At 39.3% G+C, this 21,472-nt stretch overlaps 1 protein-coding gene across 6 annotated transcripts in view; it reads right to left on the bottom strand.

Moving 5' to 3' along the window:
• Positions 1–2,591: 2,591 nt before the first annotated feature.
• stxbp5b (syntaxin binding protein 5b (tomosyn)) overlaps positions 2,592–21,472 on the bottom strand; it is a 32,989-nt gene continuing 14,108 nt past the window's right edge. Inside the window, exons 8-29 of one of the 6 annotated variants that reach the window (XM_017476365.3) lie at positions 20,551–20,674; positions 20,313–20,391; positions 20,030–20,184; positions 19,785–19,857; positions 19,549–19,696; positions 19,399–19,466; positions 18,250–18,290; positions 17,888–18,108; positions 17,537–17,724; positions 16,918–17,043; positions 15,367–15,518; positions 13,519–13,581; positions 13,204–13,269; positions 13,063–13,110; positions 12,200–12,247; positions 11,877–11,993; positions 7,886–8,125; positions 7,344–7,701; positions 7,033–7,198; positions 6,797–6,908; positions 5,845–6,065; positions 2,592–5,706 (exon numbers count right to left, since the gene is read on the bottom strand). In XM_017476365.3, the coding sequence (XP_017331854.1) occupies positions 5,665–5,706; positions 5,845–6,065; positions 6,797–6,908; positions 7,033–7,198; positions 7,344–7,701; positions 7,886–8,125; positions 11,877–11,993; positions 12,200–12,247; positions 13,063–13,110; positions 13,204–13,269; positions 13,519–13,581; positions 15,367–15,518; positions 16,918–17,043; positions 17,537–17,724; positions 17,888–18,108; positions 18,250–18,290; positions 19,399–19,466; positions 19,549–19,696; positions 19,785–19,857; positions 20,030–20,184; positions 20,313–20,391; positions 20,551–20,674 (2,856 nt within the window). In that variant the 3' untranslated portion in view covers positions 2,592–5,664. Of the gene's footprint in view, positions 5,707–5,844; positions 6,066–6,796; positions 6,909–7,032; positions 7,199–7,343; positions 7,702–7,885; positions 8,126–11,876; positions 11,994–12,199; positions 12,248–13,062; positions 13,111–13,203; positions 13,270–13,518; positions 13,582–13,765; positions 13,850–15,366; positions 15,519–16,917; positions 17,044–17,536; positions 17,725–17,887; positions 18,109–18,249; positions 18,291–19,398; positions 19,467–19,548; positions 19,697–19,784; positions 19,858–20,029; positions 20,185–20,312; positions 20,392–20,550; positions 20,675–21,472 lie in introns of all 6 variants that reach the window. The other 5 variants (XM_053682532.1, XM_017476368.3, XM_017476367.3 and 2 more) reach the window with 5 other exon arrangements.

Below are 21,472 nucleotides of genomic sequence, written 5' to 3'. Positions count from 1 at the left end.
AATATTAATTCATTCATTCATTCATTCATTTATCTGTCTTCAGTAATTACTTTATCCTGATAAATGTTACGATGGATCCAGAGCCTATCCTGGGTCAACACGGAAAGTGGAGGAAAAGCATGAAGCATGGGTCATTGGTGGACTTGTGCAGGGGGCATTTATGCAGTGAGCTGTCTATATTTCTTCCATGCATTTCTGCTATCAACGGGTGAAGATGCCACTCTCCATATAGTGGATTTACCCCTTGACAGCAGGTCCATGCCTGTATTCAGTATACCTGGGATGTGCATGCTGATGTGCATGTACAAGTCACTGTGACAGGGATTGGAAATTGTGATTAGCACTGAGGTGAATCGATAAAATCCAGTTCATAAAGCCTTGTTCTTAGTAGAAGCTCACAAGAGACAGAATGAGCCCCTGTTACAGGTTTGTGCACATGGAAATGGAATTCAACTCCAGTCCCATGAATATAGCATCTTCAGAGTCTAATCCCTGGGACAAACTACAACTAACCAGTCATCTATGTAAAGGTATGTCATGATCTTACAAGGCTAATCCTGCCTTCACACACACAAATAAAATTTTGAAATTGTATTTCCTTAAATGTCTGTTCATCAATTCAAGATGGGATGTAGTAAACTACTTTTCATGGTAACAAGGAAATATCAGGTAAAGAAGCCCTGTTGACTTTGATCCTTGGAAATTTTCCAATATTGCACCATTTTCTAATAGAAAGTAAATTTCCTCCTTTAGAAACACGAGTCATGTGAGGGGGGAAAAAGATTCCATAGAAACACAAATTTCATAGCATAAGGACTTTTGTATTACCTTGTTATTGTTTTGACCACCCACTTCGTAGTTGATGTAGTATGCCAAGCTTATGTGTGGTCTGAAAGCTGTCCAGCTGGAGCTGGAGGCTGGCGGAGGCTGCTAATTACAGGCGGAGCAGTCACACTCATAGATGGTGAGTGACAGCCCTCTAGCGGTGAAGCCAGTGGTGAAATATTTAGATGCTCCGGGAGCTGATTTTTCACATTAAAAAAAAAACACTGTGTTGTGTGCTGTTGGGGTTGAAGGGACTTTTTTGGGCAGCACAGTGAACAGTACTGTTGATCCAGTGAACAAAGGGAAGGCCCCCCTCTGACTGAGATTTTTCTCTTTTTTTGATGAGTGAAAAACTTGTCCAATTGGCTGGCCACTGGGAAACCCCTCAGGCCACCAATCACTCTTTTTCTGGGGGTTAGCAGGGGTCAGGTTGAGGGGTTTCTTGGCCATGGCAAAAGACATTTTTCCTCAAGGCTTGAGCAAGAAGCCAGGCTACTGGCTGAGGTTTGGGCTTGGGCATGCCAGTGCCAGTTACCCCATGCCATGGGCTGATATGCCTTTGACCTTCAGGTCAAGTGGTACTTCAGTAATGCTTCATGTGCTTGGCATATGCAGGGAGGACAGGCAGGATATATATTTTCTAGGCCCCCAGGCAGGGCCCAAGTTAGCAGGTTTGGTACTCTTGGCCAGTTGAAATAGATAGTATGCAGCAAAATAGCTGTCATCTGGCTGGAATTGTCCTTAGAGTCTTGCTGATAGTTTTGGGCTTGAAGTTTTGGGATACACCAATTTTGAACCTATAGTTATGGTGTTTTTTTTTTGGGAAACATTGTAGTTTTCTGGTGGGGGGGATAGATTCCTCAGCATGTTATAATCTCATACAAGTGACACAGGAGGGATGTGAATGAGTGCACTGCAGTCCGCTACACAGACTCATAGCTACTGGGTCTCGGAGAGTTCAGATGCAAGAAGTGAATGTTTTCTGAGAAACAGAAAATAAGAAGCAGAATGTTTTCTAAGAAAAAGTACGATTAGATGTCCTACCCATAGCTGAAGCTCAAACATTGAATGATGAAAGCATTTACTTCAAATGGCTCTTTAAAAAATAGTTCTTTCATGAATTCAGTTTGAAATGGCTCTCTAGAAATGGCTGCAATGGGAAGCCCTCCTTTGGGCACTTCAAAGGAGGCCTTCCCATCGCAGCCATTTGTGTGGGCTTCATCTTTTCAAAATGGACAAGATGTTTCCTTTGCAACTGCAATTCGCCTTACCAGAGGTTCTGAACAGATTACTAACTGCTCTGCTGAGCTCTTTCTATTTAAGATTTTCATTGCTGAATTTCCAATACCTGTTCAGAGGCTGAAATAACTGGAAATAATTTTGTCTCGAAATCATGTTTGACAGTGGAAACAGGGTGGGAACCCATGCTTGATAATTTTTTGTACCTTGCAAGAGTTATACTCTCTTGAAATTTTGTATAAAACAGAACACACTCAATTATCATGAGATCTATGCTTTACAGTGAGTAAGCGTGTATGCATCAAGTTAAAAGCTGATGGGACGGAGTCGGTTTGATTTTCTTGCTTTGGCTTTAAAAAAAAAAAAAAAAAAAATTTAAAGTTGAAAGTCCAGATTACAAAACAACCATTTATTTCAACTGTACTCTAGCATAGTGGGCAAATGATGGCGCTTTGTGACCAACACCTGTAAGAAGGCTGTTTCTCTGAAGTACACACAAATTCTTAAAAACAAAAGAATCACCAACAAATGTTTGCTTTACATTTATTTTCCAATCCACAGTTATGTATAATCAACATATTTCCTAGACTGTAGGTGGCAGCATATTAAGACAAACATCCATGTGAAATTCTGCTTAATAAAACTGTACAATAACTTGGCTATAATGAGGAAAACTGCACCCCACAGAAACTTTCAAACATGGCAATTAAGAAAACAGACCCTCTCCCCAGAAAACAGAAGAGCATGGGCTTTAGGGAGTACTGTATTGGCTGAGTATGCTCACGGTGAACAATTCAAAATGTAACAACACACATTAAATATGTTCCTCCATGCCTGACTGAGAAACAAAAGATACATGGGATCTGCTCTTGTCTAACATGATTCAGAAATTAGACATCTTGTCTAAAGGGTATACATTATGAATGTTTCAAATTTGTAAACACTAAGTATCATGCTGCCTTTTTTTGTGCAAGAAAACTTGGTAGGACACAGTATACAGAAATGGCCCATAGTCTCAGACACACAGAGCTTCAAGGCTGAAGCAGCTCGTCAATCTACACATAATCAAGCAGTTCGCTCACCTTTAAGTGTTTAAATTTGATATTCAGGGAGAATATATACAACCAATTATCTTAAAATGCGACATTCTCTTTAAATAATATACTAAAAGTATTTCTTTGTAAATATCTGAAATTAAAAGTGTGTGTGTATATATATATATATATATATATATATATATATATATATATATATATATATATATAATATTCCAAATATATAAATATATTATATCATTGAACTGACAATGAAGACAGATCTGAGAGTAAGAGACTCCACTTGAAGCTTGCCATTAACACATCTCAGTATCTTGCTTACTCGTGTTTTGGTCCTTCTAAAAGAAACAAATGCCAAAAAATAGTTACAAAACAAACTACAAAAATATCAATAAAATGACTTCCATGTCATTATAATACAAAACATATAGTGCAAAACCACAACAGCTTATACAAAAAAAAATAATAATATTAAGCACAGTAGCATAATTAATTTTCAGTTCGCTCAACGCTGAAAATTCTCCATTTTGGTAGGTATTTACACAAATGTCATGGCAAGCAAAGGAGTAGCTCAATGTATTTCTATGGAGGTCATGACACCATTCTCTCAGATCCTCTATAACAAGCATCACAGCAGGTCAGACCCTCTCAGTTTGGATGATGAGATAGAGTTAAACAACTGTTTGGTGTCAGACACAAACATGGCCGCCATCCCCAATTGCTTTGTGCTAGCACTCTCAAATTTGTCTTCAAATGTCTAACTATTTACAACATTTGGCAGCAATTTGGAAAAAGAACAGAAAAGCATCATTCTTCATTGGTAAATAGAGAACAACAAAAAAATGCTCCTAAATAAACAAGTAGCAGCAATTTCTTGCACCTCACAAACCGAAATAAAGAAAAAAAAAAAGAGAAAAAAAACTCAGCACATACATAATCAAAAAAGTATTAACTTAGAATTTAAAATAAATCAGGTGCTATGGCATTTCTATAACCATACGTGAGCACACACATACTCCTGCATATATGTATGTTCACAAAGACTCACAGATGCACACATAGGTCGAGGTTAGCATAATTGCATGATAAGCAAAGGCAAAAGAGAAACCCCTCTCAGGTACAGATTAAGGAAATGTTGACCAATGGCATGGAGTTGCTTAGTGGTGCTTGTTTACTTCCTCTGCAGCAAACACAAAGATGGCTGTAGTCGCTTCTCTGAGCTGGATGAAACGCATGCATTTATCAAGTTACTTTGGGGGGGGAAATGGAGATGAATAGAAGAGAAATATATTATCTTTCCTCCACCTGAGGACTGCTGAATAGAACCAGGCCTGTATAGCAGTTTCACTGCAGAGATGCTCTAAGGGGTCTCAGGGGTCGCACAGCAGAGAAGCTGAAGCATCATGGGAAAAATGGGAGGAGGAGCAAAACTCCACAAAGTTTCCACAGAACATTCTTGAGTTCATTCCACCAGTTAGTGAGGAAATCTACTACAGTAGTCATCACAAGGCACATACTGTACGTCATGCCTCACACTTTTGTCAAGTCTTTGTCAAGTTTCGCCACATGGACAAAAATAATACACATGCTCCAGGATATATTTCTCCAGTTTATGATATGCAGCCACTCAAACTACATATATTCAGCAGATGATTAGATCATGCTCAGTTCATTTACCCTAATATTTGTTTGGATGCACATGTTCTGTGTCTAAACCAAAAGCTTTCTAGGGATTTCTGATCAGTGTAAACCAACACGTCCTTTATGAAAAAGGACTGAAACGAAAGATCGGCATGATTCTATTTTGCACTGGTCAGTCCATGATCTGGCAGAAATTATCACATGCTATATGGTTGTTACAGCACATTACCAGCCCTTTAGAGATGGAATGAATGACACTTCATCACACATCTATAGCCTTCAGTCTATGTGGGGGGGGAAAAGAAATAAAAAAGTAGTAAATTCTAGGTTTCTAAGTCACTAGACATGCTATTTATTTAAATCCATGTAATCAGAAGGCATTACACCAGGCAATGCTATGGGCATAACATTTACTGTGCTCAACGTTCAACTACTCTCACCCCATTCATTTATAGAAATAATCACAATCTTTTTCTGTTTTTTTTTTTTTCTTTGTTTTGTTTTTTAAGATTAGAATGGCAGTGACAAAATGGTAGCACAGATGATGATGATGAGAGCAAGGTACATGGCCAGAACTCATGTTGAGTCCCCTATCCTGTAACAGAAAGGAGCATCTTTGTGACAGGAAAGAGAGCTCAACTGCTCACATTCCTTCTAGAGAAATGGAAGGTTTTTGCTAGCGTTCCTTTCCCTCTTCCTGCTTCTTCCATTCTCACTCTCTGTTCAGCCCCTCAGCTCAACCTGAGATGTCGGATGACTGAGGAAACACTGCGGTGTTGAACTTGAGAACAGCAGACACAACCTTTATTTTTGAGAGAGAAAGGAGGAGGAGAAATAGAGGGAGAAGGTTGGGGAGGGATGTGCAGCCCCGAGACCAAGGACCCCCTGACTCTCTGCATGGCCATCAGAGCTGATACCACTTCTTATCCTTGTACTTTAACATCACCTGAAAGACAGAAAAAATAAAAAGTTATTTTTTAATGTTTTATAGTCTCAAATCATCATCATCATCATCTAAATCACAACGGTCAAATATTCACTGCATTATTCTGGTGTCATATGCTCATGCCAGCAATGAACTCACATCGTGTGCATGCTTGGAAAATGAGTCTGCGCTGGCCATCATGGCTGCCGTCCTCTCATCCAGCTCACCGAGCTTCTGTCCTCTCTCATCTAGAGCTATGCGGGCACGTGCCAGCTCCCCCACCACTCCTGATGCTGCCCCCTTCATGCCCTCCATGCCACCTGGTCCTGGAATGTGCTGGGCAAGGCTGCGTGAGGCCTTCCCTGCTGCCAATTCTCCAACTGTGAACACAACACCAAGGACAAACAAGGGTAATGATGAATATTTAGAACTAGTGCCCAATGATCCAACATGATGCTGGTGCAGGAGTAACAATTTCATGTTAAAAATGGAAACATTATGTAATCAGATGTGGGTGTTTCCTAATGAACAGTATAATAATAATAATAATAATAACTGTGGAAGATTTTCTGGAGGGTTTTACTAGTTTTATTCCTGATTGAGATATTTTATTTTTATCAATTCAAATCCACCAGCATCTATTCATAGCACACACATACCTTCAGACGGTGTGCATTGGAAAAATCTTATTACTTCTTGGTTTTTAGTAATCTGAATAATTTTGTACTAAGGTTTGAAATTGTCCTTCTCAGTACTGACGGTCTTTTGTATTGTTTGATTCCTTGCAGATTCACCAGATGGTTTGTATAACTAAAGGTAAATGTTTAGTTTAAATACACAACTCTCAAAGGAACCATTAGCATAGCATGGTATGAACTCTAAAATGGTTGTTTCCTCATTGGACCACAGTCACATCACTGCAATATCTGATTTCAACAAATCTTGCAATGTCCACATTTTATTTCAACAGCTATTATGTAAACAGCTTGGGATTGAGTCCCAGGCCACTGGTGCCTTGTCAGTGGCAAAAGGCCAAGTAGTTTGGTGTTTAAAAAAAAAAAAAAATGTAAATAATGTATTCAATACCACAGAGTGTGCTTCTGATACTTACAGAGATCCTCTCTATCCAGGGATTGGGCACCGCCTCCAAAAAGACCTTTAAAAAAGCCTCTGTTTGGAGCCTCTGGTGTCTCGACTGGAGTGAATAGCTCTCCCAGCATTTCCTGCAAACATCAACACGAGTACTAATTATGTACATTAATCCTGCCTACAAACTACATGCACGAGAAGTGTTGTACATAAATCTTACAGTCACACAAAAACAACGAGTGAGTAGGGATGTCTGACCTGTAAGTTGTCACAGGTTTCCTGACTGTAGGTGATTCTCTGGATCTCTGTAGGGGAGGTGAGATACAGAGCCTGGCCTAGGTTGGAGAAGCAGAAGGTTCGGGCTATCCGCATGTCCGTCAGAGGCAGATAGTTCACATCTAATAGCGGCCGCAGACTGGGCAAACTGACACAGAGAAACGAGGCTGAGTATGGCAAAAGGAAAACAATTGACATTTCGCAACGCTAGCGCTTATGCGCCATAATTCTGTGTGGCAATGTGATTACAAAGAAGGAAATGTTTTAACATTACCACAGAGTCACATGCATACCTCAGAGTCATGATATGCCCGTTGGCACAGAAGCAGGCGAAGCAGATGCCAGCAGGCATGACCACAACGTCGGCCCTCAGCACGTACGAGGTTTCAGTGATGTTGTGTTCAAAGATGCAGTTCTGTGAGGGCAGGGCCACCACTTTGGCCTGTTTCTCAGAACAGACCACAGCGTAGTGGGTGTCTTGGTTCTCCTGAGAAGAAGGGGGTGAGGCAGGCCGGCGCCGGCGTGTCTTTTCCCTCTCCTCCTCAGGGGCGTTGAGGTCATACCAGCACTCAGAGGCAGGAGGCTGTAGAGAGCCACTTGAGTCCATCAATGCCATGCGCAAAATGCCTCCTTTCAACCGAATTAAGGAGCCTGGGGGAAACCATAGACATGACACACATACATAAAATTTTGGTTTCCTTGCAATTCAATACTGCAATATTTTACATACAGGGTATCTGCAATTTTACAAAAGTGTTAAACAAATCACACAGTCATACCTTGGGCATGCCTTAAGGCCTCTATGAATTATATATTTAGTTTTGGGTCTTCTTACCACAGAAGGAGACGCCTACTGTTTGTTGCAGCCTCTGCTCAGGGGTGGAGGGCACATTGAAGGAGATACCCAGCATAGTGCCCACAGAGGTGCCCACCCAAAGACTGGGGGCTGCTGCCACATCACTCTTCCTGGATAGGGAGTCGCAAAAATGCAAAGACGAGATGACCTCACGTGATTCTTTGTCAATACTGGTCACGCTGGAGCTGCGCGAGCGGCTAAAGGAATTGTCCTTGGCATCTGTCAGCATGGCGATCAATTAGGTGCCAAAAAGAAAAGAAAAAAGAGGCAGAAGGAGAACACAGGGCTGTTTAATATAAACATGTGAATTAGGGAACTTCATGGAACTCTGAAGCTGAAGAAAGAAAAAACAAAAACAAAAACAAAAAAGCAGTTGCAGTAAATTTCTAAGTGAGTACCACGAGGATTAATAATAATTACTGTGAATCACAGAATTCTTTGCTTTGGTTTTGTACTGCACAAGAAACACTTGGTAAGTTAGTTAGCATTTGAAACTACAGGGGGCAGCTAAATATATCTTCAGTGTAATTACAAGGAAAAACCACACAATTACTTTTCCCATCATAATTGTGACAAAGATTTTCACATTAGTATCACATGCTTGCAGTAAAGCCAGTGGGTCTGACACAAAGAGACACATTAAAATTCGATACAAAAACATTTCATAATCCAAAAACTAGAATGGTGTTAAGGTTCAGCAGTAGTCTTAGTTACTGCTCATCATTTCATTAGGTCAACTGATCCTGCAGAGATCAGGGGCCTGGTTTCCCAAGAGTGTTTTAAGGGCAATTCACACCAACAAAGTTTCTGAAGTGTTTTTAGGTCACACAGGTGTCAGTGAACAGCTACCTTTTTTCAATCTACAGGTGCATCTCAAAAAATTTGAATATCGTGGATAAGTTCATTTTTTTCCCCATAATTTAATTCAAAAAGTGTAACTTTCATATATTCTAGATTCAGTATGCATAAAGAGAACTATTTCAAGCCTTTATTTTAATCTTCAGGATTATGGCTTACAGTTCATGGGAATCTCAAAATATTAGAATAAAGAATTTATAATACAGAAATGTCAACCTGAGAAGAGCTCTAATCAGCTAATTAACTCAAAACACCTGCAAAGGTTTCCTGAGCCTTTAATCTCTCAGCCTGGTTCAGTACACACAATCAATGTTCAGATGAAAGTAAATTTTGCATTTCATTTGGAAATCAAGGTCCCCGAGTCTGGTGGAAGAGTGGAAAGACACAGAATCCAAGTTGATTGAAGTCCAGTGTGTAGTTTGCACAGTCAGTGATGATTTGGGGTGCCATGTCATCTGCTGGCGTTGGGCCACTGTGTTTTCTCAAGTCGAGAGTCAATGCAACGTCTACCAGGAGATTTTAGAGCACTTCATGCTTCCATCTGCTGATGAGCTTTATGGGGATGCTGATTTCCTTTTCCAGCAGGACTTGGCACCTGCCCACACCAAAACTACTAGTAACTGGTTTGCTGACCATGGTATTACTGTGCTTGATTGGCCAGCCGACTCGCCTGACCTGAACCTAATAGAGAATCTATGAGAGACACCAGACCCAACAATACAGATGAGCTGAAGGCCGTTATCAAAGCTACCTGGGCTAAGTAGTGAGTACATAAATTAACATACTTTTCAGAAGGTCAACATTTCTGTATTATAAATTCTTTATTCTAATATTTTGAGATACTGGATTTTTGATTTCCATCAGCTGTAAGCTGTAATCATCAAGATTAAAACAAAAAAAAAGGCTTGAAATATTTCATTTTGTGTAATGAATCTAGAATATATGAAAGTTCCACTTTTTGAATTTAATTACAGAAAAAAAAAAGAACTTTTCCACGATATTCTAAATTTTGGGATGCACCTGTACCTCAGCTCAAGCCTGTAAATCCATCCATACTGCTGGTCTCTTTTGCATTTACTCAAAGTGAAGCATAAACTTCACAGAAAACCATACAAATTACTCTCCCGCCTTCTAATTATATTCATGATCTACAGTGATGTTTTGATTGTGTGGCCTGTACCTGCTGAGGAAAGTGTTTGTACTGTAATTATAGTCATTACATCAACCCAGGAAACACAAATACACTGTTTATTCACTGTCCCATTGTCTCAAGTCACATTCTTAATCAACTTTGACTGCTCCTACACAGTTGCGCTGTTCCTGCCCAGAGTGCTTATGAAAGGAAAGTGGTATAGACTGGCCACAAAGGGCACTTACATTAAGCAGACTAGAGTTATAGCTTAGAGTTAAGAAGGGGCAATACTCCACTACAATGACATGTTGTAACACTTCTGAGAAACCAGACCAAGGTTAGTCTCACCAAACCAATTATTAATGAATTAGCATGAATGATGTGCTTCACATAATCTTGGAAGGAAAAATCCACCCTGAAATGGCTTGCATCACATATTTATAATCAATATGTGATCTTCAATGCCACAAAGGATTTAGAGTCAGATTAAATTCTTTTGGCTTTAGTTTTTAACTTCTTTCATGTCCAGTAAGTCTATTTTCACTTTGGCTAACAGTTTCCTACAGTGCTGCCTGACTGCCTGCTGATACTGACACCAGTGGGAATTCATCTCTACCTAAAGAGACTGATGCAGCAGTGCTTTCATCCTTTAGTCTGTGCAGCTCTCTCACCTCCTCATCTGTACACTCTGCTCAAACAGATAAGGTTCCAAAGCTTCAGCTTCCAATAATGCGAACAATGCAATCAACGCTATTGTGCTTGTCATGTCACAGATCACTAATTAGCCTAGCCGAGTCAGTGCTGTAACTCCGCGCAACCGTGTCATATACACTAAGGCAAAAAGTATGTGGACACCTGACTATCACACTCAGTCATATGTGTGCCTTGCCAAACTACTGCCACAAAGTTCTACGCACAGAGATGTTTACAATGTATTTGTACGCTGCAGCATTATGATTCCCCTTCACTGGAAGTAAAGGGCCCAAACCTGTTCCAGCATGACAATGCTCCTGTGCACTAAGTGAGGTCCAGGAAGACGTGGCTTGCCAAGGTCGGAGTGGCCTGCACAGAGTCCTGACCTCAACCCCACTGAACACCTTTGGGATGAACTGGAGCACACCAAATACGCACCAAGACCTCTCTCTTGACATCAGTGCCTGACCTCACTAATGGTCTTGTGGTTGAATGGGCAAATCCCCATAGCCATGCTCCAAAATCTATTGGAAAGCCTTCCCAGAAGAGTAGAGAGAGGGTATTATAACAGCAAAGAGTGACTCAATCTGTGTTAATTGTTTTGGAATGGACACATACTGTATTGGGTGGGATGGCCATGTGTCCACATACTTTTGGCCATATAGTTTCGCTGCATTGTATTCTGTACCTTGGAGTGAAACATTTGTTGCACCACTACTTCTACATTGGATTTCTCAAGAATATGACATTTTGTTGTTGGATGCCAACAGCAAAATCTGACTGTTATCAAGTATGTCCGAGTTTTTTAAAACTGTTTCTCCTATTAACACTGTACCTGCAGTAGCAATGTCTTCCTGTGATGTGAGCAAAGCAGACAACCGCTAACGTCTCATGGGAATAATGAAATTGCAGCATAACTAAACAAATTAACATCAAAATCGTTAAGCACATCACACATATTTCGATATGGATATATTTATGTTTGTGCTGGTGGATTTTTCCTTTAAGAAATTCTGCCTTATAACAAGAGAAATTCAACATTATATTTTGTTAAATTCTAAAACATGTATATAGAGGGCATTAATATTTTCCTGCCTTAATCTATAATCTGTCCAGTACTGCCCTGGACGTAGGTGGAAAAATCTAAATGACTTCTGTTCCAGCCACAACAAACCGAAGTTAGTGAGCATATTAAAAGCCAATACAGCAGATCCCAAAGGAGGAAAAGAGTTAGTACAGGCAGTCACCCCGCGTCAGCCACTGCGAGGCCAGATCATGACCACTCACTGGAATCAGGCACAGAGTGAGTCCTGTAAATAGATGTTGCTTTTCTTCTGGACACTTCTTCCTTCTCATGAAACACACGTTTCTTATTAGGGAGAGAGCACTGGCGCTGTATAGTCCCTTTCACACATAGCGTAAAGAATCAAAGAAGCAACAGAGCGACACTGATGAGCTCACACGCAGACCGGCACACAAAACACTAAGCCTCATTCACCCACACTCAGCACCTTTTTTAAATGCACCCTTTTTAATGCCATTGCTTCCTTAACAAATACATTATATATTTATATAAGACGCACACATACACAGCAAAAGTTCAGGCTTACCATCTTGTTTCTGATCAGCAGCCAAGCTAAATTTCCATGACATCTTAGCTGGAAAAAAAACACATAATAGTTCTCAACAAAAGCAGGTGTCTATGAAATCTCTCTCGTTAGGTTGAGAAAGCAAAAAAATGTAAAATGAACAAAAAATTAGTCATTTTGTGTCTTCCTCCATTTAGCTTAAAAAAAAATAGGCAATTCAGAAACTGATTGAAATAGAATAGATCATGATGCAGAGTCAAACCATTAGAGCCTGCCACGAACTCAACTGTAGCCTTGAAGAGATTAACATTCATTCATAAATCATTTAGTTACATTTTGTAATTAGACCATGCATGAAGGGGTTAGTTAAAGTGAGGACCAGCACCATCCAAGCAGAACATCAGATGTCTCATTGAGAGAAATTCGATGTGCTACTGATTCGTAAGATTCCAGTAGCGAAAGTGCGTTGGGTGTTTTATAAATCATGTATGCGAGCGTGTTACCCTTGTAGTAAATCACGTAGCCTGTAATGTTAAACAAGGTTAGTCAAGAGACACAAACAAGAAGCGTAACAGTTAGTAAGAGCATCAGTGTTTTGAACCCAGCTATCCATGATTGAATATCAGCTACAACAAAAGAATGATTAGGTGTTTGTGTGAATTAATAATTTCAACCAGAAGAGTGTCATCAAACTATCATGCAAATGAATATTCTCAATTCTGTAGATATTCCACTGAAATCTTTTATTTTTTCTTCATTGACATACTACTTGCACTGCAGAGTAATTGTTAAGCACAAATGTCACTTTGATGAGTTGTTCAAGCTTAAAGCACCAGTGCATTAGTGGAAAGAAAGTTACAAACCAAAAAAACCTCATACAGTACCAAGGTCATTGGCAACACTCTTTGATAACAGTCTGCTTTTCGACTTCACTGCAAAATGTTTAAAAACAGGTCAGTAAAGTGCATCTAAGGTATTATCAGTACAACATATGGGTAATAACAGTGAAAATGGAAATACCATACCCCTTTCAAAGAAATTTTGTTTGCTGTCATCATCAGAATGGCAGTGGGAGTCAGAGCTTATGCAGCCTACAACATATTCCATATAAGTATATGCAATTGTCCAGTGATGGGTCATGCTGCTGTCTATTAGCTATGAACTGTTCTATTCAGCACATTAGCTACAATATGTACCAACCACAGGGGGAGATATATATATGAAATGTATTTTTTGTGGGTTTTTTTTTTTTTTTTTTTAACCTGTACAGGCTTGGGGAACAGTAACAAATGATAATATTACAGAAAAGCATATTCGGCAAAGAAATAAATGATAACTACCTGATGTAGGAGATTTGCACCGATCTTCTAAGGCAGTAGAAGCGTCATGGCCATCACAGAGACCTATTGATCACAAAGCCATTAAAGAACTAATGCTAGACAGGTAAATATCTTGTAAATCACCAATCACTTGTAAATCAAAAAAACAACAACAAAAAAAACTAGACCAATATAAGAGGCAGCCACCACAGAACAAATGGAGAGCAGAGAGAGCAGAAAGATAGGAGAATGAAGACAGATGACTTACTGAGAAAAGAAGAGTGCAGTTTTTTCACAGATTCTGAATAAAAGCTAGAGAGCCCGGACATGCAAGACTTCCTATGTAGATTGTCTTTTACAAAACCAGAAAGAACAGTGCAAAGATGAGACACAGAAACTAAAGAAAATTAAAGGAACAGTTAAAATGCCCTGAATCACCCACAGCCTAAAAGCATAATCTAGGATTGTGTGAGTAAAACACACGTTCTGCTATTTAAGTCATTCCTAGTTACCGCAGAAACTGACATATTTACATTTTGAAATTTCCATAAAAATACAATACTGCAAGAACTGAACCATGTTCTTAATGTAAGACTAATTGAGTCTTGGCCAATTCCCACCCACCGGTCAGGTCTCCCCTACTGTACCACAGCTACCAACCCAGGAGGGTGAAGTTATCGCGTGCTTCCTCTGAGACACGTGCACCTTTTCAAACTGCTGCTCATGCTGTGTCATGGGGTGGCATAACACACTCAAAGGAAAGCACTATCCACCCCTTCCACATGCATGAGCTCAGAAACACCCATGCTGGTGTTGCTGTATCATCTCCGGATGATGGGGAGAACGCTTATCAGATCAACATTTAGGCTTAAATGTACCTCATTTTTCAAGGTCAATATGAGCTAGAAAATAATTTTCATATTCTGTGACAGCTCCTGGGTTTGGGTTAATATCAGGATTGCAATTTACATTAGTTTGTTATAACACTCAGAAGTGTTATACATCGGATACTTTGCACAAAGTATAAATGTTAGACATGTTAGTGGATTTGTGTGTTATTTTAACTGTTTTAACACACTTAGCACTAAACTCTCCTTAGAAGTGTATTGCTTATTCTCATTATGCCATCTCTGTGACAATGATGTGCAAATGTTGTTGGAAAGTTTATCAGGCTGAAAGTGTCGGTAAACAGGAGGTTCATTATATTTTCTTACATTTTTGTATAGAGCTATGTTTTCTGGTGTGATACAATATTTGCGTGCGAGCTTGCAGCCATTTTCTCTAATGCTATGTTTTTTTGTTGATCCGATACGTTAAAATGCCTACGTGTTAATTACAGCACTCAGTGCGGGTGTATGTTTTTGCATTTGTTTTCATTACATCCACAGTGGTATTACATCCACTAATGAATGTTTAAAAACAGATCCCGTTAATAAATTTTGATGCAGAAAAATGTAAAAATTGAAAATCACATTCAAACCAATCCACATATATATATATTATATATATTAATGAATTAGTGGAAAGTAAATACGAGTCCTAGGCTAATATGGTTTCTCAGGGCATTGAACATGCATAGCATAGCAAGAAGAACATGTAAATCCTTAGATAAGCATAAAAAAAATCAAAAACAGAAAAAGACAACACATAAAAACCTAAAAGCGTAAGATTGATGACTTCATGAACATTCCCTCACTATTTATACTGATTATTTGTTTTAGTGTTTAGGGGTCATGGAGTACAGCCCGTAATCTTGCCTTTCAGCCAAGAGTACTGCACTGCCCAATAGTCATAAAGACGGACACACTGATGCTGCTCACTCACCCAGTGAGCTTGATTATTAGCCTACCAGACATGCTCACTGCTCACCTCCAGAGGGTTGTCTGGCTTTGCGGGGTGAGCGTGGCTGTCTCTGGTGGGGATCAGAGGAGCCGTACAGTTCTGCTGTGCTCACATTGAGCAGCAGCGTCTTCTGAAGATAATCCACCACCACCAGGCCATTACCATTACCAAAAACCACTCTGTGGGGTAAGAGGAAGAATCATACAGGTTCGGTTAGTGCTGACAAATGATGTATTCTTGTATAATAATGTATAAACGGTATAAAGAAAATTCAGTGTAATAACCCTTCAAACCAAAATCATGGTTTTCCATATAATGCAATAGTGCAATATTATGGCAGTTTTATAGCAGCAATAGCAATAACTGCAATAGCTGACTTAATCAGCTTGCAGCATCAAGCGCTTTCCTTTGATTGAATTTCTTTTTCCGTCTAATGTGTCTCAGTCGGGACAGCATGGATGCAAAGTAATACAAATTTGTTTGAGAATCTTCTAAAGGAGCCATCAGTTTGTGAGAGGAAGTATTTAAACATTCTCTGGATTACACATGCAAAGATGACTAAATACACAGTGGCAGTAATTAAAATTATTTTCCGAAGCAACACCTTGCTTCATCGCGGTGGCACACTGTCAATCAATGATATCTGAGCAAGTAAACTATATCTAATATGCTTTATGAAGATTTTTTAAAAATCTAATTACTATAAGATTATTAAACCTTTGTGTTGAGATGTTTCTAATGTTATGTAATCTCATCAACTGAAACTGACGTTTTTTAGGCATTTACCTTCGACTTCACTGAAAAACTGTAGGTAATTTAGGCTAGAATTTTCTCAGGGTTAGAAAGAAGTAAAAAAAAATATATAAAGATTAAATTACCCTGCCCCATATAAAACTAATGCGTCCTATTTTTTGTGATGTCATTCTCTGTATTGGTACGTGTTAATAGATGTCGCCTGATTGATCGGTTTTGCAAGTCAATTGGCACCGATAATCGATTGCTGGAACTATCGTTTATCTGCAAAAAAATCCATACCGATAGATTTGCCTGGTTGCGTCCATTGTGGGAGCGGCTGAGAAGGGTCCGCTGTCATTATAGAGTATGAGAGTAGCATCTGGAGGCAAAATAAAAACTATCGCTGACAAATTTTGTTGTTATTTGAAGTGTTTTTTAATCATTTTGGAGGTCTCTATTTTTTATTTGTTATTTTTTGGTTGAGTTTGGATGTATATTTTATTTACTTTAATGTTTATTAATAATTAATAAATAAATACATATTTAAATATTTAAAAAGAACAGTACATTTTCATGGAACAGTCAGTACTGTTTATTTTTGTAATAAAGTTTAGCAATATTTTACTTTAAGGGTTATGGTTTCAGTCAGTATAAACTTTAAAATCTATTGGATGATTAATTGGTTATCAGCAAGTACTGCCAAACTTAGCTATCAGTATCAGTAAAATCCATTATCGGTTGTCCTCTACATGTTAAAGTTCACTGCGTAGACATTTCAGATCTCCTTATGGCACAGTTTGTTATCTTGTGTTATCTGGTGTTATCTTGAATGTAGCAGCTTACAGGCCGTATGCAGAGTTGACAGCCAGGCTGGTGATCTGCTGTGGTGGCTCCCCACTCACCCACACCAACTGAATGACCAGTTCCACCTGGTAGCCTGGAGACTGCTTGAGCGGAGTGCTCCTCACCCTGTAAACACACAACAAAGCAGCCATATGCAAAGCTAAACAATACAACTGCTACAATACTATTAACAAGAAATTAATGTGTTATTTATAGAACATGATTGCAAACAACCTAGGCATGGAAACCAGAATGCATTTTTCCATTATGTTTTTAATTTAATTTGTTTTCATTTGATGATAACTGAACTGTGACATGTGGAGGTGAAACCTGGCATGATATTAGTGTTTAATCTTATTTTGTGATAAGACGTTCTCACAAGTCATACAGAGGCTGTCAATAATCAGAGCATTTTGCTGAAAGGCTACAGACAAGAATTTCGTCTTTTAGGTGATTGATACTGATGCACATATATACACTATACACGATACTGATACACAATATGACGAGAGACATGAACTAACAAGGTTCAAATGTTTTAGATTTTTTATGAGCATAACTAGCAACAGTATAAGTGAAGTGCACACAAGCGAGAGCAGAGAAGTCAGAGTTACAGTACTTGAGGCAGGGCACGTTATCACGCAGGCCATCAGTGGAGTTGTTGCTGCTGGAGGATAGGTGTGTTTGTGGTGCACTGGACAGAGGGCTGGATGAAGCTCCTGGTGTGGATACAGCCGATGCGTGGTCCCCGCCACCATCCGGCGTTTCAACATCATTCAGCTCACATTGCATCCGCACCTCCAACAGCTACACATACAAAAAAAAAAAAATAATAATAATAATAAAAAAATCAATCACATTTTTGTTTCCTGACAATAGAAATATGAATCACAGTTGGGGTTTGGACTGTCTTGAACTGTTTACTGAACGCAGGCCAATGTGTGGTATGATGTCAGGATGTTACTCATACCGGAACCTCCTCTGTGGTTATTTCCTGTTTGCTGAACCGGTAAACAACGACGTGAGCAGAGACTCCAGCCACACACAGCATGCGGCTCTCCGGGCACCAGGACAGACTCTGGATGGCAAAAGGGTCTTCATCCACTATGTCAGTACTGGGCTTCTCCTCCTTGTTACGGGCTTTTTCAAACACCTTGGCTGTTTTCAGCTTGTACAACACCTGCAGCATTACTGTGTGATAACAGCAGTTTCAATTAACATGATTTTATTCACAGAAAATTTACCAACAAATATCAGAAACCTCTCTAGATATTACACAACATGATAGAACATGCCAACAGTCCAAAATTATATTGATTATTGGGCACTCACATGCAGAAGCATCCCAAAATTTGACTGATCCATCAGCGTGTCTTAAAAAGAAAAAACACCACCAAGACAGTGAGAAAAATCAATATATGATATAAAAAAAGAAAAAAGTAATCTAGCAATCCTCTTAAATCTCAAATCCTCTTCATGTGTCTTATGTGATATGTTCTTTACACAAATTGTTTGTTTAGGTGTGCATTACAGTGAAAATCACTATACAAATGATTCAAGGAATTATGTGTGTCATATTCAAGATTTAAACCATTGCTCATACATGTACACAAAATAACGTATGCCACGAAACATTACGACTTTATCCGCTGTAGTGTGTGCGTGGATGTGTGTGAATACTGTCCATATTTCAACTTTAATTTCCATTCTTGGGACATGCTGCGCTCACTTACAGCGTGTTTAATTAGCTAATTTAACCGTCTCCTTACCGTACTGCCACACAGTTAGTTGGCTGAATACAGATGAGGACAGACAAAATCAGTTTACATTGGCTAAGCAATCATTTTTCTATGGAGATAGCCTACAGTCTCACTTTGGAGTTTATGCCTTGCAGCTGTAATTAAAATGTAATCAACTTCGAATTTGACCTTGTTTGCTGCTTACTTACTTCAAACACTGAGACAGACCACTGTATGAGATGTGACAAGAAGAGTTTATATTGGCATGGAGAGAAAGTCCAAAACCACTGAATCATTTATCATAACGCTAGGCTAAAATACCGCACGGCGACGTGTACGCAGCACCTGATATGCAGACATGGTATATCGTATGCATTTTTGTATTAAATTGAAATATATATTTTTGCACCTGTAAAAAACTAACTGTTGAGCAGCTTTCATCACATCTGGATATTCATAACATGCAGAATCTCAGTGGTTAGTGAAGGTTGTGAGTTCAAATCCCAGCACTGCCCAGCTGGGGCCCATGAGCAAGGGACTTAACCCTCAACTGCTCAAATGTATAAATGAGATGAATGTAAGTCACTCTGAGTATGGGCTTCTGCCAAATGCCATAAATGACATGAGTCAACACTCACTGAAAAGATGACATCTGTAAATTCCATAAATGCCCTAAATGACCTCAGGAAAAAAAAAATGGACTGATTCCTAAAAAACACAGACACACAGGACACAAACTCACCCTGTGATAATGATCTCTGGATAGCTTTGTGTGCCCTGGCCCCAATTACCACCACTTATAGGCCACTCCTGGAAAAAAGATCTCAGATTTCAGCACTGAATAGACCATCTGTGTGCAAATAACTGCAGAGACGTATGTATGGACAGTTACCTTTTTACTGTAGCCCTGTCTCTTTTGCCTGGATCCCACAGAGTAAAGTGCAGGGATAAGTTCATCAGGACAGTCGGCAAAGTATTCACAGCAGGTCACTGGGGACTCGTGGATAGTCAGAGGATATGGGTTTTCAAAGATAGGGTACCTGCATAGTAAAATGTCGATGTCATCATTTTTGTAGCCTGAAAGTGGAACGCTTATTCCATTTGTATCATTCCTGAGCATTTGCATACCCAGTTTGTGCGAGGTCAATAACTACTAAATCCTTCTCCAGCAGCGCCACTACTGCATAAGGCTCTTGATAATCTGTGCAGAGATAATTATACTCAGTTTTATATCATAAGTACTTATGATATTGTGACCATGGTGAATGTTTCTATTATGTACACCTACAAAAACTAGTGAATTAGCACAACATACAGTTTAGGAAACATGTACAGCAAAAAAGTCATGGGATAAGACTGAAGAAGTGGATTACCATTCGGGTAAGGAGTTTCACACAGAGTTAGGAAATCCACAATGGGATAGTCCATCTCCAGTACAGCAGTACTTTTTCCGTGCATTACAGTCAGACAGGCTCTGCGTCCCACTGTATCATATGAAAGACCTCCAGACAGCACCATGAAAGGATCCCTAGCCAAAACAATGAACAGGAACATAATGAAAATCTGTGTGATTTCTAGACAGAAGTCACCTGGACTTCAGCAAACTCCGTATTTGCATTATACAAATGTGCTGATGATTTGGGCCCTGAAGCTTACCCAGCTCTGGTTGTTTTGTATTCCACTTTCAAAATGGGTTTGCATGGCTCTGGCTTTTTTCCATCCTTAGGCTGCTTGCCTAAAAGAAATAATCCCAGGAGAGTTGTTCATTTTTATTTATTCTACTATTTAAATTAAACATGTTGATATTTTTAAAAACCTGTATTTAGAAATCTTTACTACAACAGCCTTAAGTGGCCCATCAGCCAAGCTGAGTTTGCTTGGACAGGAGCTTTACCATGTGGTGTAATGATCTGTGCCGGCTTGGCAGGAGAACGTATATTCCATGTGGTAAGAGTACCATCTGAATGACTGCACACAAACTGTTTCCCTTCATGGTGCCAGGCCACTGAGTGGATCGCCTAGAGGCCAAACAAAGGATGAGCAATCAAACACAGACCATCCAGGAAAACCATAGACATGCACACTGCTTTTGTCGTATTGGAAGATTTTAATCCTCACAGAACAGAAAGTATAAATTACAACTGTTGCTTGTGTACCTATTTTAAAGGGAACTCTTATAAGAAAACCTGAAGCATGAAGGTCGGCATAGCACATAACCACAAGCATGGCTGGTCGATTGAGAAACATGTTAGCAGCTGCATACACATTTGCAAAAACATGCATGAATTAATGTGAGCTCAATCTGTCCAGTGGTAATATTTCAAGATTCAGGGGAAAAAAACTCACATTAGAAAACTAAAAATTGATACCAGAAAACGATGTACAAATTAGCTTGTTTTCACACTAAACATTTTCTTTACAGTACATTTCCTTTATCTTTGCTCACGTACAAAACATGCACAGTGTTATGTGCCCCCAGACCGTCCCAGTGTATCCCAACACATCTCAAAGTGCCCCAACACCAATGTATGAATTATACATTGTCTTTTTTCCAGTTTTCCCAGACTAACTAGTTTGTGTAATGCAGATGTGTACTTCAGTGAACCACTGTTCTGTATCCTTAAAACAGCACATGAACCCTTTAAATGCTATCATTCATACAGTGCTGTTCAGCTTTCTGTGATGAATAGTGCCATGAACGCCTTAGTATGTACTTTCTCAACTACTCTTCAACTTACTTGTCTTTTCTTGGCATTAAAAAACTCCTTATATCTGTTCCCTTTCTCATGACATCCCCAGTGTTAAATTAAATCCGA

This window comes from Ictalurus punctatus, chromosome 9 (genome assembly GCF_001660625.3).
Source record: "Ictalurus punctatus breed USDA103 chromosome 9, Coco_2.0, whole genome shotgun sequence".
Lineage (NCBI taxonomy): Eukaryota > Metazoa > Chordata > Actinopteri > Siluriformes > Ictaluridae > Ictalurus > Ictalurus punctatus.
The sequence above is the reverse complement of the archived record's forward strand: the minus strand, read 5'-3'. Positions and strand labels throughout refer to the sequence as shown.